Genomic DNA, 13,993 nt, shown 5'->3' on the forward strand with positions numbered 1-13,993 from the left:
ATGCAATGAGTCTCCGCATGACACTGACCACCTCTTTGCATGCCCAACCAACCCCACCCATCTAACACCCCTTTCCCTTTGGTCCGACCCCGTCGAAACARMAYRTTKCCTGGGCCTCCCGTTAGATGACATCGACGACAACACTGATAACCCTCACCATCCCAACGGGGATTGATAATCGTTACAACAACAACAACAACACGTACCCGCCTTCATCCGCCAACCGATCTTTGTTGTATTCTATCGTAATGACGCGGACAAGACCATCTCTAACAGGATTGGTGTCCTTGGTACCCATACGCCAATATTCGGGAAGCAAATTACCATTTTGAATAATTTGAGGTTTGGTTTAATCCTCATCCACTTGTCACGGGCCCGAAGCGAATTCAGATATTCATTTTGCCAACGTTTCCAAAAAGGTTCGAACATTCCTTGCAAGCGTTGCCGATAATGGTGGCGGTTGTGCGGTATATCTGGTAGCGGTGACTCAGGACGACAGGATTGTCGCCAATTAGGAAATTGCCTGGCGTTAAACAGGACTACTTCGAGGTCATCGGTAAGGCTTCAATTAGAATTAAGACAAGCTTCAATGCTTGCCAATAGTGTTAATACAAGTAGCTCATGGTATCGCAATGACTGTTGGCTCATAATGCGAAGTAAATATTTCTTGGCCGAGCGGACCGCTGCACATGGGTCGATTTTAGGTCAAAAATATTCTACAGCCTTTTTTGCTTTTTTTTGGCTATATTATACCAGGTGCTTGTAATCTTTATACTATCCTTGGATGGGTAACACTCTTTTTTTGCCTTGATTAACAGCATAGCACAGGTAAAGTGATTTATTTTTGTTTCTAATGATTTCATGTCATTCGCTTTGTTAAATCGGCTTTAACAAACATTGAAAGAGCTTGCAGTAGTGTAAGATACAAAAACTCTGTTCGATCTGATTTTGCTATTTTGAAATGGCGTCCTCACTAATAATAGATCTAATTTTTTCCGCCCTTCCGCGTTTAGTTCTTTCACTATAATCGCTAAATGATTTCCAACATTTGTCGGAAGTTCCGTATAACCAACATACCAAAATGTTTGTTTCAAATTGTTTATATTATATGGTGTGTCACCATAACAGGCCAAGAGGTAATTTTCATAATAATTTAAATTTTCATCCAAATTAGGCAAATTGTGCTGTTGTATTTTATAGTAAAGATAAAGTCGCGTCACTATTTTTACGCCAGAAGTATCAAAAGCATACTTAAACTTACGTGTGTAGGTATATGTATTTAATATTTTCATTGCGATTTAAGAAATGCTTATGAAGATTGGTAAGTTTTAAAAAATAAAATTTCAAAATGAACTATGTTTCATAATAACGATTTTAACCCATTGTACGATGAATTTAATGATTACTTTGAATTAATACAAGATTTCTTCAGAGCATATTGCTCTTGTCAATTGTGGGCTTTTATACGTACATACATATGCAAGGCAGTTTTTATACACCCAACTCCTCTTTTTTTACACGGTAGTTATGTTAGTCAGAAATCCGTGTAAAAAAGCGTTGTTAAAAAGAGGTGTTTCCTATAGTAAACCGGGGCATACGTTATATGTCATCTGAAATAAAGAACTATATTTACTTCGAAAAACCGTGTAAAAATGTTGAAAACTATAAAATTTCCGATATGTATACAAATTGTATGTTCAAATGGCATTTTATTGAGCATTAAAACATGAAATACATTATTCATACAGGTGAAAATTTGGTAGATTAAGCAAAAAACAGAAAAATTAGAATAGAAATAAGGAAAAAATATTTACATAGCTACATAATTATTCGGCGTTACTTGATGACAAGCTCAATTGTTTGCGACGAACTGGACTAAAGTCATTTAAGAGTTATCGAATAAGGGGATTTCCCAGTTCCTACTATGTATGTTCATTTCAGCAATGGTGCTAAGTGTGGTGAAAACAAACATAATTACAAGATAATGCTAAGCGCTCATTTGTGCATATGTGTTTGAAGAAACAGTGGTTCATAAACTGAAGTTATTATAATTTAAATGTGCAGAAATGTTATCAGCTCGTGAAAAATGCGCCCAAAAAAGAGGAAGAAAAGTATTTAAGTCAGGAAAGCTCTGGTATGTAAAAAACATGTCCAGATGAAAAAATAAAATATTCAAAGGAATTACGACGCGCAACCCGAAGAAAAAACAAAATATTCAAAGGAATTACGACGCGCAACCCGAAGAATATGGTTTACATTTACATTTTACAGGTGAGTCCCGTACCGATTTTTTTATGAACTTGTGACAACATTAAAGTAGAGATTTGTAAGTTATTAAGTTTTTCCAAATATGGTATTATTTGTAATACTGTACTTTTAGGAGTGTTCTGTTGATAGTTACGGTGCAATCCATGTTATCTAAGTGATTGTACTTAAAATGCTTTTAGGTAACCACTCATTTTTCGATGGAGATTTCATTAAAGAATGCATTTTGGAAACTGCTGGAACTTTAACCAAAAAAACATCTTTCGAAATATTTATTATTATTTTTATTATTTATCTTACATTTTATAAATTTATGGTAGTTATAAAGAAACTTAAAATTGTTAGGCAATTTTACAATTGTTACCCACAGTGCAACTACCCATATACACGCGCTCTCTCTACGTTCACAATGAAAGCATCTTGGCCGCCTTTTGAGAATAYCAGTAGTGAGAGGTCAAAATAGGTTGCGCAAAAGAAAATGCTATAATTATTTATACTTTATTATACTATGTATATACATACATTTATAAATACTATATTAAATTTGGTCATAGAAAGAAGTTTAATGCTGTTATCTAAAAAATTAATTATACCTTATTGATAGTATAGATAAATTTACCGTATAGTTTTAAGCGTTTTAGTTGACTTATTCATGGACAAATTGGAAAATATATTTGATAATGAGTGGACCAGTAAAATTCGGTTTGACGTGTTATAATAATTCATTGCAACAGTAAAAAAAAATTGTTTATTGTAAGGTAAATCAAGAAATAATAATAGAACCCATGTTTCCAATACTTTAAGTATAATTTTTTTTATATACATACAAGGAGCATTCCAAAGTAAAAAGGACTTTTTGAATCTAGTGACGCCATCTCTTTGTCGACTGGTGCGTTAAAATCTGCTATCTTTATCCATTTTCCGGTGAGGATTTCATGGCATTTCATTGATTGGAAGTACAGTTATTGAGTTTTAAGTGTTAGTATGTTTGTGTTATCGGTGCGAAAATGAGGTTTGCACAAAGAGCCAACATTAAGTTTTGTTTTAAAATTGGTAAAACAAGTTTATGGCTATGATTGCCTATCCCGTGCAGCGTGCCCGAATGGTTTTAACGTTTTCTAAGTGGTCGTGAGGACATAAATGACGATCAAAATGTGGGCCAATCAAAACCCGTGATCACCGGAAATTCCATCGAAACTGTTTGTGAATCTCATCAATGAAATTCATGGAAATAGAATTGAACGTTTCCAAAATACCGACTTATCACATTTTGACCAAACATTTGAGCTTACGAACGGTTTGTTCCACACAAATTGACTGACGACCAAAGATTGCTTAGAATCCAACATTCGAAGCACGATTATTTAACCAAAAATCACATTTTAACCATTAACCACTCCTCGTATTCACTTGATATGACATCCCGCCACTTCTTCCTTTTCGGAAAAATGTATTTGCCCATGAAAGGAAAGCGTAATGCAGACGTAGAGGCCAAAAGGTTTGCACCGGCATACGGGCGGTCATACCCGCCAACGAGCTAAAAAGCTCGTCCCACATTCCTTTGAACTATTTAAAAAGCTATATTGAAGCAGAAGGAAACGATTTTGAATAAAATAAATTGATTTTGCCGAACAAATTATTCTTTTTTTCCCCCCCAAATGTAGTGTTTGTGTAGGAATATTGTAGTTATCTCAGTTCATTATATAGAAGATTGCGAGATATGTGCAATCCTTTTGAGATGAGTGCCGAATTGTAAGAAATTGAGTTGAAAATGATAAATTGTATTTTTTTTAATAATTCATTTACTTATTTAAGTTCAAAAAAAACTTTACACTTAACAATGACGACTTCAAGTATGAAATGAATGTCTGAATTCATGACACCTACTGCTTTTTTTGATCGGTTTCAATTCTAATTCCGACAACTATCTGATTCCACAACACCCCTGTATATTTACTTACCACCACTCACCCATCAAAATTATTGAACATCTGAACACCCTATATTTGCACCAAATGAAGGATTTTATCAGTATAGTGTCAGAGATAATGAGATCCCCAACTCCTCTCCCACTGGAAGTGAGAGACCAATTGCTAAACGTCAAAACTTACCGAACTTTGAAAGTTGACTGGATTGAGTAGGTTTTGACGTTTTGCAATTGGAATGACTGGAACGGCCAGATTGAAATTATCGCAAAAATATATGTGAACGGAGGAATTTATTGCCGCCGTTCAAGATCGCTAATAAAAATTTAAAATAATGAAAATCAAAGAAAATGCGAAATTTAAATATATATTATAAAACGTTTTGTAATTTGATGCATAATGAATTAATTTTCTATTACAAATGATTAAAAACATTTATTAGTTTAGAACTAATACTATAGAAAATATAATACATATAGAAAATATTTCATCTATCAAGCGGATTAAAAAGAAATAATACAAATATTAATCCACATATGCATTTATTAAATATTCATTACATGATACAAATAAAGACAACAGCAGCATTATTCAGTTTTTATAGCGAACTTTGCTTTGGTGTCTCCCAAAATGCGCAAAGAATTACAAATAATTTCAATACAAATTTCAGAAATGGAGCTCGGCAGGTACCTATTATCCACACACGATTTTTGTTCAATGCATCCAATGGAATAAAACTTCATATAAATTGAGATAAATCATTAATAAATATAATTTGTAATAGCAAAATAAAATCCTTAATACGGTATGTCAGCATAAATCCAGATAAAGCTAGGCCATTTTCATTATGCCCAAATTGAAGATAAATCCCAGATTTTAATAATACGATCCTGTCCAACGGTCAATAACAACTTTCGATTCTCATCCATGTCCATATTAATGATAGAATGTTTTGCATCATGAAATGAAGCCAATGATGGACGTCTAAAACTTGTCGCATTTTTAATATATTCTCACAACATATAAATAAACATACTCAACACTTTGTAATTGCTTATAGCAAGGGTCACAACAACGAACATCGAATTCAAATCCCATTATAGGAATATTAATACGGTTTACAGAGCAACTGTCACATACAGCCTTTCCACAGTGTCGACAATGGTGCTGTCGAATGCCTGAAAATTATAAAACATATTGTAAATGTATTACTAAATTGAAAGCAAAGACTACTAGACTATTTCCGAAATCCCTAAAGAGCAAATGAAGTTAATTTATTATAGCACATGCTTCCAACGGAAGCTCTGGTAATTTGTTTGATTCGGTTTGTTTTGTTCAATGCATCCACTTTAAAGCTTTCTGAATGATTTAATGTGGAGTCGATTTTAAGGAAACAAACAAACTGAATCAAACAAACTACCAGCACTTCCGTTGGAAACCTGTGACACAATATAATATCGTATGATTGCACAATTCTGTTCCTTTTTTTTTATAATGGATAAAACCTTTTTCAGCAACAAAAAATATTTGCGGAATCTAGTAATTTCATGAATATATAAATATATATTATTAAATCAAAACCTAGATATGATCTCAGTAGCATTAAAAAATTGCGGTGCAAATATTTCAAGCTTAGTTCAAATAGGTTCATTGGATACTGTCAATTTTAGACTAATACTTAAGTAGAGAGATTTCAATTTGAAGATCCATCCCAAAGTTGTACAACCTCTCCGCCAGTGAAAACAAGCTATAGACTACTTACCCAAAACGCCAAAGAATTGCCCATCAATTGCTTTTACCGACGAAGAGAGTCAAGATGTGATCTATAAGACTAAAACGTCTAAGTTCATCGGTCTATCGCCGGGAGTAAAGTTCTTCACAAAGGTTCTCAACTTCTCCCTGACACCAATCTACCAACTTAGAGAAGTCTTACAATTAAAGTCATGAACTACACATTCGCTTGATTGCAGTAGAAACAAACAGACATGCCAGAACACCGCACATTGGATTATCACATGATGACTTTTGATGTCCCTCGTCGAACAACGTAATTATGAAGCCTACATTTCTGCTAGGAAGTTTTCGCACAAATCATCATTACAGTGACCAACTTGGAGCAGAACTGCTTCGTAGGGAGAGCTTCAATACACCTTCAAAATTTCCTTCTTGAGCAATTCAACTTCAGTTCCACCCAACTCTTTTCCGATATTACGATTTTGGACTATTTTCAGTCGAAGTTTGATTGGAATAGCAAAATTGTCCATTCGAATTTCCTAACACCAAGGAAACAAAAATTTTATTGGCAATTAAATGGATTTTAAATAATGCTTATTGCATATTCATAAGTTATTCTCGTTTAAATGGGGAATTACTATTTGTTTTTTTTTTTTTTTTACTAAATGAGATGAAGTAGGTTTCCACAAACTCTTTATTTCCTTGCTGGCGCTAGTTATCAATAATAAAATGCACAATACTTTTAACTCTGTACTGAGAGCAACCTACGATATCAACATATGGTTAAAAAAAATTAGCTTTTAAATGTTATGAAAACACAAAACACAAATGACTGAAAAAGAGCAAAACGCTTCAAAAATTTAATTTTACTTAATATGTATATTTCTAGAATAGTAGATTATATTGGGCAAAGAAGGTATCTTTGGCACTACGGTCGGTAAATTTAGCTTCCGAGGAAACATCCTCAAATGGGTTGAGGCTGATCGACTTCGTCGGGGCCCGAAATATGGTTATCTGTAGTACTAGATTCCAGCATAAGAAGATACATCAAGCTACCTGGCTGTCTCCGGATCGCAAAACCACCAACCAGATCGATCATGTTGTGATAGATGGAAGACACGTCTCCAGTGGTTTAGTTTTGCCTGCACTCCGAGGTCCTAACATCGACTCGGACCACTTTCTTGTTGCAGCCAAGATTCGCACACGCCTCTGTGCTGCAAAAAACTCATCAAACACAAGGAAGGTTCGATGTCGAGAAGCTGCAATCACAACAGACAGCCGAACGATTTTCTACTCGGCTTGCACTCCTGCCCTCTGAGAGCACTCGTCAACAACTCGGTATAAGGGAACTGTGGGACGGCATTTCAAACTCTTTACGTACCTCGCAACGTTACGATCGACCACAACACGTGCGGGATGGGATAGATACCGAGAGTTGAAGAGGGAAGCGAGACGCATTTGCAGGCAGAAAAAAAAAAGATTCAGAAATGCGTGAGTGCGAAGAGCTTGGTAAGCTGGCCGACACGGGTAATGCCCGAAAATTCTACGAAAAAATGCGGCGGCATACAGAAAGTTTCAAGACCGGAGCATACTCTTGTAGAACCCCAAAGGTGATCTAGTCACCGATGCCGAGAGCATACTTAAATTGTGGAGGGAACACTTCTCCAGCCTGCTGAATGGCAGTGAACGCACAGCGCTAGGAGAAGACGAACCCGATTCCCCAATCGATGACGATGGAGCAGAAGTTCCATTGCCCGACCAGGAAGAAGTTCGAATAGCAATTACCCGCCTGCAGAACAACAAAGCGGTGGGGGCCGATGGATTGCCGATCAAGCTATTCAAACACGGCGGCGGAGAACTTATAAGGGGCATGCATCAGTTTCTTTGTAAAATATGGTCAGACGAAAGCATGCCCAACGATTGGAATTTAAGTGTGCTATGCCCAATCCTCAAAAAAGGAGACAACACAATCTGCGCCAACTACCGTGGGATAAGCCTCCTCAACATTRCATATAAGATTCTGTCGAGCGTATTATATCAAAGATTAAAGCCCACCGTCAACAAACTGATTGGACCTTATCAGACTTCTTCAGACCTGGAAAATCAACAACCGACCAGATATTCACCATGCGCCAAATCTTGGAAAATACCCGTGAAAGGAGAATCGACACTCACCACCTCTTCGTCGATTTCAGAACTGCTTTCGGTAGCACGAAAAGGAGCTGCCTTTATGCTCCAATGTCTGAATTTTGTATCCCTACAAAACTTATACGGCTGTGTAAGCTGACGTTGAACAACACCAAAAGCTCCGTCAGAATCGGGAAGGACCTCTCCGAGCCGTTCGATACCAACCGAGGTTTCAGACAAGGCGATTCCTTATCATGCGACTTTTTCAACCTGCTGGAGAAAATAGTTCGAGCTGCAGAATTAAATAGAGAAGGTCTTCTATAAGAGTGTACAGCTGATGGCGTATGCCGATGATATTGATATCATCGTCCTCAACTCCCGCGCCGTTAGTTCTGCTTTCTCCAGACTGGACAAGGAAGCAACACAATTGCTTATGGCTGTGAACGAGAGCAAGACGAAATATCTCCTGTCATCAAACAAACAGTCGTCGCACTCGCGACTTGGCGTTCACGTCACTGTTGACAGTTAGAAGTCTTTGACGTTGTAGATAATTTCGTCTATCTTGGAACCAGCGTAAACACCACCAACAATGTCAGCCTAGAAATCCAACGCAGGATAATTCTTGCCAACAGGTACTATTTCGGACTGTGCAGGCAATTGAGAAGCAAAGGCCTTTCTCGACAAACAAAAACCAAAYTCTATAAGTCACTCATAATTCCCGTCCTGCTATATGATGCAGAGGCTTGGACGATGTCAACAACGGATGAGTCGACGTTGCCAGTTTCCGAGAGAAAAGTTCTGCGAAAGATTTATGGACCTTTGCGCGTTGGCCACGGCGAATAGCGCATTCGATGGAACGATGAGCTGTACGAGATATACGACGACATTGACATAGTTCAGCGAATTAAAAGACAGCGGCTACGGTGGCAAGGTCATGTTGTCCGGATGGACGAAAACACTCCAGCTCTGAAAGTATTCGACGCAGTACCCGCCGGGGGAAGCAGAAAAAGAGGAAGACCTCCACTCCGTTAGAAGAACCAAGTGGAGAAGGACCTGGCTCCACTTGGAATATCTAATTGGCGCCACGTAGCGAAAAGAAGAAAGGACTGGCGCGCGGTTGTTAACTCGGCTATAATCGCGTAAACGGTGACTACGCCAATCAAGAAGAAGGCGAATACACGGAGAAACGAAAGTAAATAAGAAATGCACAATAAATCTATTTGGTGTAAATTCCGACTTCATCTTCCTAATTTGCTAGCATTTGATGCCATAATTGGGCTTGACCTGCTAAAGCAGGTTAACGCCGTTGTAGACTTAAAAAAGGGCGTAATTAGTCATGACTTTGGAACTAAAAAGTTGTTATTTGTAAAATGCGAAAGCATAAATGTTATTAAAATACAACAAGACAATGTACCCATCGCTGTAAAAAAAGATTTTTTAAATATGATCAAGAAAAGATCTAATGCTTTTGCCGATCCAAATACGGCTTTACCTTTTAATACAAATGTTGTTGCAACCATTCGCACGAAACACGAGGAACCCGTCTACTCTAAGTTATACCCATACCCAACCCCCATAGACTTTGTGAATAAGGAAGTAAAAGAACTCTTGCAAAATGGAATTATCAGGCATTCTAGGTCCCCTTCCAATAACCCGATTTGGGTCGTAGATAAGAAGGGACTCGATTAGCTAGGCAACAAAAAGAAAAGTATGCTAATCGATTTTAGGAAACTAAATGAAATTACCATTGACGACAAGTACCCCATACCAAACGTTATGTCCATTTTATCAAACATGGGTCGGTCACAGTACTTTACAACTCTCGACTTGAAATCAGGGTTTCATCAAATCGAGCTCGCAGAGCGAGACAGAGAGAAAACAGCCTTTTCCAGCCTTTATGAATTCTGTAGGCTACCATTCTGTTTAAAGAACGCGCCTAGCATATTCCAAAGAGCGATAGATGATGTACTTAGGGAACAAATATATAGAAGCTGTTATGTTTACGTAGATCACGTGATGATTTTCTCACCTACGAAAGAACAGCATGTTAAAGACATAGACTGGGTTTTAAAAAGCTTATGTGATGCTAACATGAAGGTCTCAGTAGAAAAATCCAATTTCTTCAAAAGCGAAGCTGAGTACCTCGGGTTCGTAGTGTCAAGGCATGGCATAAAGACATGCGCAGACAAAGTTAGCGCTATTCTAAATTTCCCGGCTCCGGAAACATTGTACAGTCTGAGATCGTTTATAGGATTAGCCAGCTACTACAGATGTTTTATGAAGGTCTTCGCCAGTATAGCCAAGCCTTTAACTGACATTTTGAAGGGTGAAAATGGAAGGGTCAGTGCTAATCAATTTAAAAGAGTGAAAATAGTTTAAAATTCAAAGCAACTCCAAGCATTTGATACCTTGAAGCAGATTTTGGTGATTTCTTATTATAAAAAACCGTTTGATTTGACGACGGACGCTTCAAACCATGGCTTGGGTGCTGTTCTGTCACAAGAAGGCAGGCCTATAACCATGATTTCTAGAACCTTAAAGGATCAAGAGCTTAACTTTGCCACAAACGATAGAGAACTTCTGGCCATTGTCTGGGCTTTAAAGAGCCTTATTAACTACATTTATAGTGTACGACAATTAAATATTTTTACTGATCACCAGCCTCTGACGTTTGCAGTTTCAGATAAAAATTCAAATGCAAAGCTTAAACACAACGCCAAATTATATTATAAACCCGGAAAAGAAAATTACGTCGCCGATGCTCTGTCGCGTCAGCCACTGAACATAATAGAAGAAGTTTCAAATTCAAACTCAGCAACGATTCATAGCGAACGGTCATTAAGTTATACCATAGCGGCAGTTGAAAAGCCGGTAAATTGCTTCAAAAATYAAATAATTATTGAAGAAGCTGAAATACCATCGAAACGAACATTTATTATTTTTGGAAACAGAACCAGGCATATTATTCAGTTTAGGGATAAAAACACGCTTTTAAGAATTATTMATGATCTTGTGAACCCCAACGTGGTAAATGCTATCCATTGTAGTCTATCTGTTTTAGCATATATTCAATATGACGTAGTAAAAATATTTCCGAATATGAATGAAAAATATTTCCGAATTTAAWTACGCAAGAACGTTTGTAAGAGATATCTTTGACCCTAACGACCAGCTTGAGATTATAGTTACGGAGCATAATCGCGCCCGTATTAGACAGGCTCAGCAATACGAATTAGAAAACCATAACAGAAACAGAACAGAACGTACATTTAGCGTAGGTGATAAGGTTATGGTAAAACGAAATACTAGGCTAGGAAATAAATTAACCCCCTTTACGAAGAACACATCGTAGAAAAAGATTTAGGAACTATTAAAGGGAGGGTGGTCCATAAGGACAATTTGAAATAGACCTTCTTTTTGATAAAGCTTTCATACAACCTTAAGCTTAAAGTTTAGTAACGCCACTTGCATTTAATCGAAGGCCTATATTGTATTCAAGGTATTATTGTATATTGTAATTTTGAACTGAGCATCTCGCAAGTAATTAAATAGTTATTTAAGTTTAACCAAAATTATTTTATATTTTATTTACAAAATTGCTAAAACATAKTTAGCTTATCAGTACTTAGTATTAAGTAGTTTTTAATAGGCAGAACATTGAGTTACCACTCGCTCCAAAATAAAAGCAACATTTTCATCCACAAACTATGAGTGCACCCTGAAGAACTTTAACATTTCGCTACAAGGAGTAATACCCCTGAAACTGTGCCTTTTCGATACTATAATATTGGCAAACTCAAAACCATTGTGTCTAGTCAACAAGCTTATACGTCTTTCAATTTGTAACTTGACAAGCCATTKCATGTAACTTCATTCCGCTTTATAACGTGCTTACATACATTAAATATAAAGGATCGAGGACGCTCCTCACTAAGAGGGGGACGAGTTAAGCCAATTAATTATGAGGGTCACATTCGTTCGTTGTTCGTGGTTGTGTACGGCTGATTTTTTCATATCGTGCGCACATATACATTCTCGCTGCATAACTTCTCGTTACTTGTTTTGACATTTTGAGCTTCAATTCGTTACACTTTCCACGTGTTTTTTTATACTTTTAATTATAAAGTTAAATCCACAATTTAATCGGAGAAGAACGTAAATTCTTTCGCAATACCCCCTCAGGCATAATAAAATAATAAAAACAAGAGGAAAAAGCCAGAAAATTCAACGCTGGAATTCTTCCCGRAATTACCTATTTCTAAGAAGGATGATCCCAAGTACCTCGTAATCAAATCACAGGACGCCAGAAAACCTATTGCATCCACTTCTTGCTTTGCAGTACATAAAAGTATTCAGGCCATAAGCAAAGACATTAACAAAATCACATCGCTTCGTGACGGCAGCCTACTTCTTTTGGTCAAGAACCAAAAAATCGCTGACAAATTTTTACAAACCAAACATCTTCCCGGAGCTGGTGCTGTTGATATATCTCTTCACAACTCTCTGAACTCAGTAAAGGGTACAATTTACGCTCCATTTATCTGTCAGCTTGCTGATGACGAAATAATTGATGGTCTAAAAGATCAAATAGTATCCGATGTTAATAAATTTACGAAGATAAACAATGTCGTATTGAAGTGGCCTGGTGTACCCTCGATATCCGTCCTTACTATCCTAATACCATGCGCTGCAAGAATTGTCAGTTGCTGGGTCATACTGCTAAGCGATGTAACAAGACCCCATCTTGTGCTATCTGCAACCTACCCCCAAATCATACCCCTCCCACTGAATGCTCTAGAGTCAAATGTGCTAACTGCGATGGTGAACACCATTCTTCCTTTAACGCCTGTCCAAAATTTGTCCAGTCTAAAGAGATACTTAAAATTAAAAGTACCCACAAGTGTTCGACCCGTGAAGCCATCAATTTATACAAATCTCAAATGCCTTCTACTCCCTCACCATTCTCTTATGCTAAAATAACAGCTTCCAACAACAATACTCACTCAAAAAAATACATCAACATCGAAAAAACTTCAAACACTAATAATTCTAATCACTACATTAAAGCTACAACTTCAAACAATAATTCATCCCCTACCAACATATACGCAATCCATAATGATTGCCCTAAAACCCCTTCTCGCTCCGTTTCTTCCCTATACAATTCTCCCTCTCCATCCTTCTCACCCCTTTCCCCAACTACTTCTCTTACCTCTATAAGCCGCTCCACAACTTCACCTGTACCCTCCTGCCATCCACAATCACATACCCAAGTATCCATAGATACATAATTCTAGATATTAAATTCCAATTAAAACTTACATTTTCCATACGTATGTATATACTTTAATTTTCTTTATTCTTTCTATGTTAACTTTTCTTCAATGGAATATTAACGGATACATTAATAACTACTTTGAACTTGAAATTTTAATTAAAAAATATAACCCCTCTGTAATATTATTAAACGAAACACATATTGCAAACAATATATCAGCTCATACTCCAAAAGCCTATGCCGGTCACTTTTATAACCTTCCATCCGTTACATCAAGCAAACAAGGTATTGCAATCCTGATTAAGAGAAGTATACCGCATAATATTCCCCCAATATCTCCTTCGAATATCTCTTCCGTTGCCATCGAAATTTCCTCCCCTCAAAAAATCCTAATCATCTGTGCATATTCCCCTCTTCAACAAACTTTTACTTCAGCAGACTTTTTTAACCTTTTCCCTTCCGGCACGACTCCTTTTTTACTGGCTGGTGACTTCAATGCCTGGTGCCCTCTTTGGGGTTCTTCTTCTACTAACTCCAGGGGCCGCATTATTGAGGATGCTGCCCTCTGTTCGGACTGTGTTGTTCTTAATGACGGTTCCCCTACCCATTTCTCTACTCATTCCACCTTCACCCATATAGATCTTACAATTTGTTCCACTTCACT

General features: G+C 37.1%; 1 protein-coding gene across 2 annotated transcripts in view; it reads right to left on the reverse strand.

Moving 5' to 3' along the window:
• Positions 1 to 4,713: 4,713 nt before the first annotated feature.
• The window catches only part of LOC108972545 (WD repeat and FYVE domain-containing protein 2), a 24,311-nt gene continuing 15,031 nt past the window's right edge, over positions 4,714 to 13,993 (reverse strand). Inside the window, exons 7-8 of one of the 2 annotated variants that reach the window (XM_018939170.1) lie at positions 5,227 to 5,368; positions 4,714 to 5,174 (exon numbers count right to left, since the gene is read on the reverse strand). In XM_018939170.1, the coding sequence (XP_018794715.1) occupies positions 5,036 to 5,174; positions 5,227 to 5,368 (281 nt within the window). In that variant the 3' untranslated portion in view covers positions 4,714 to 5,035. Of the gene's footprint in view, positions 5,175 to 5,226; positions 5,369 to 5,952; positions 6,464 to 13,993 lie in introns of those variants that run through there. The other variant, XR_001993643.1, reaches the window with a different exon arrangement.

The sequence above is a fragment of the Bactrocera latifrons genome, unplaced genomic scaffold, assembly GCF_001853355.1.
Source record: "Bactrocera latifrons isolate USDA-ARS-PBARC rearing strain unplaced genomic scaffold, ASM185335v1 scaffold_402, whole genome shotgun sequence".
NCBI lineage: Eukaryota > Metazoa > Arthropoda > Insecta > Diptera > Tephritidae > Bactrocera > Bactrocera latifrons.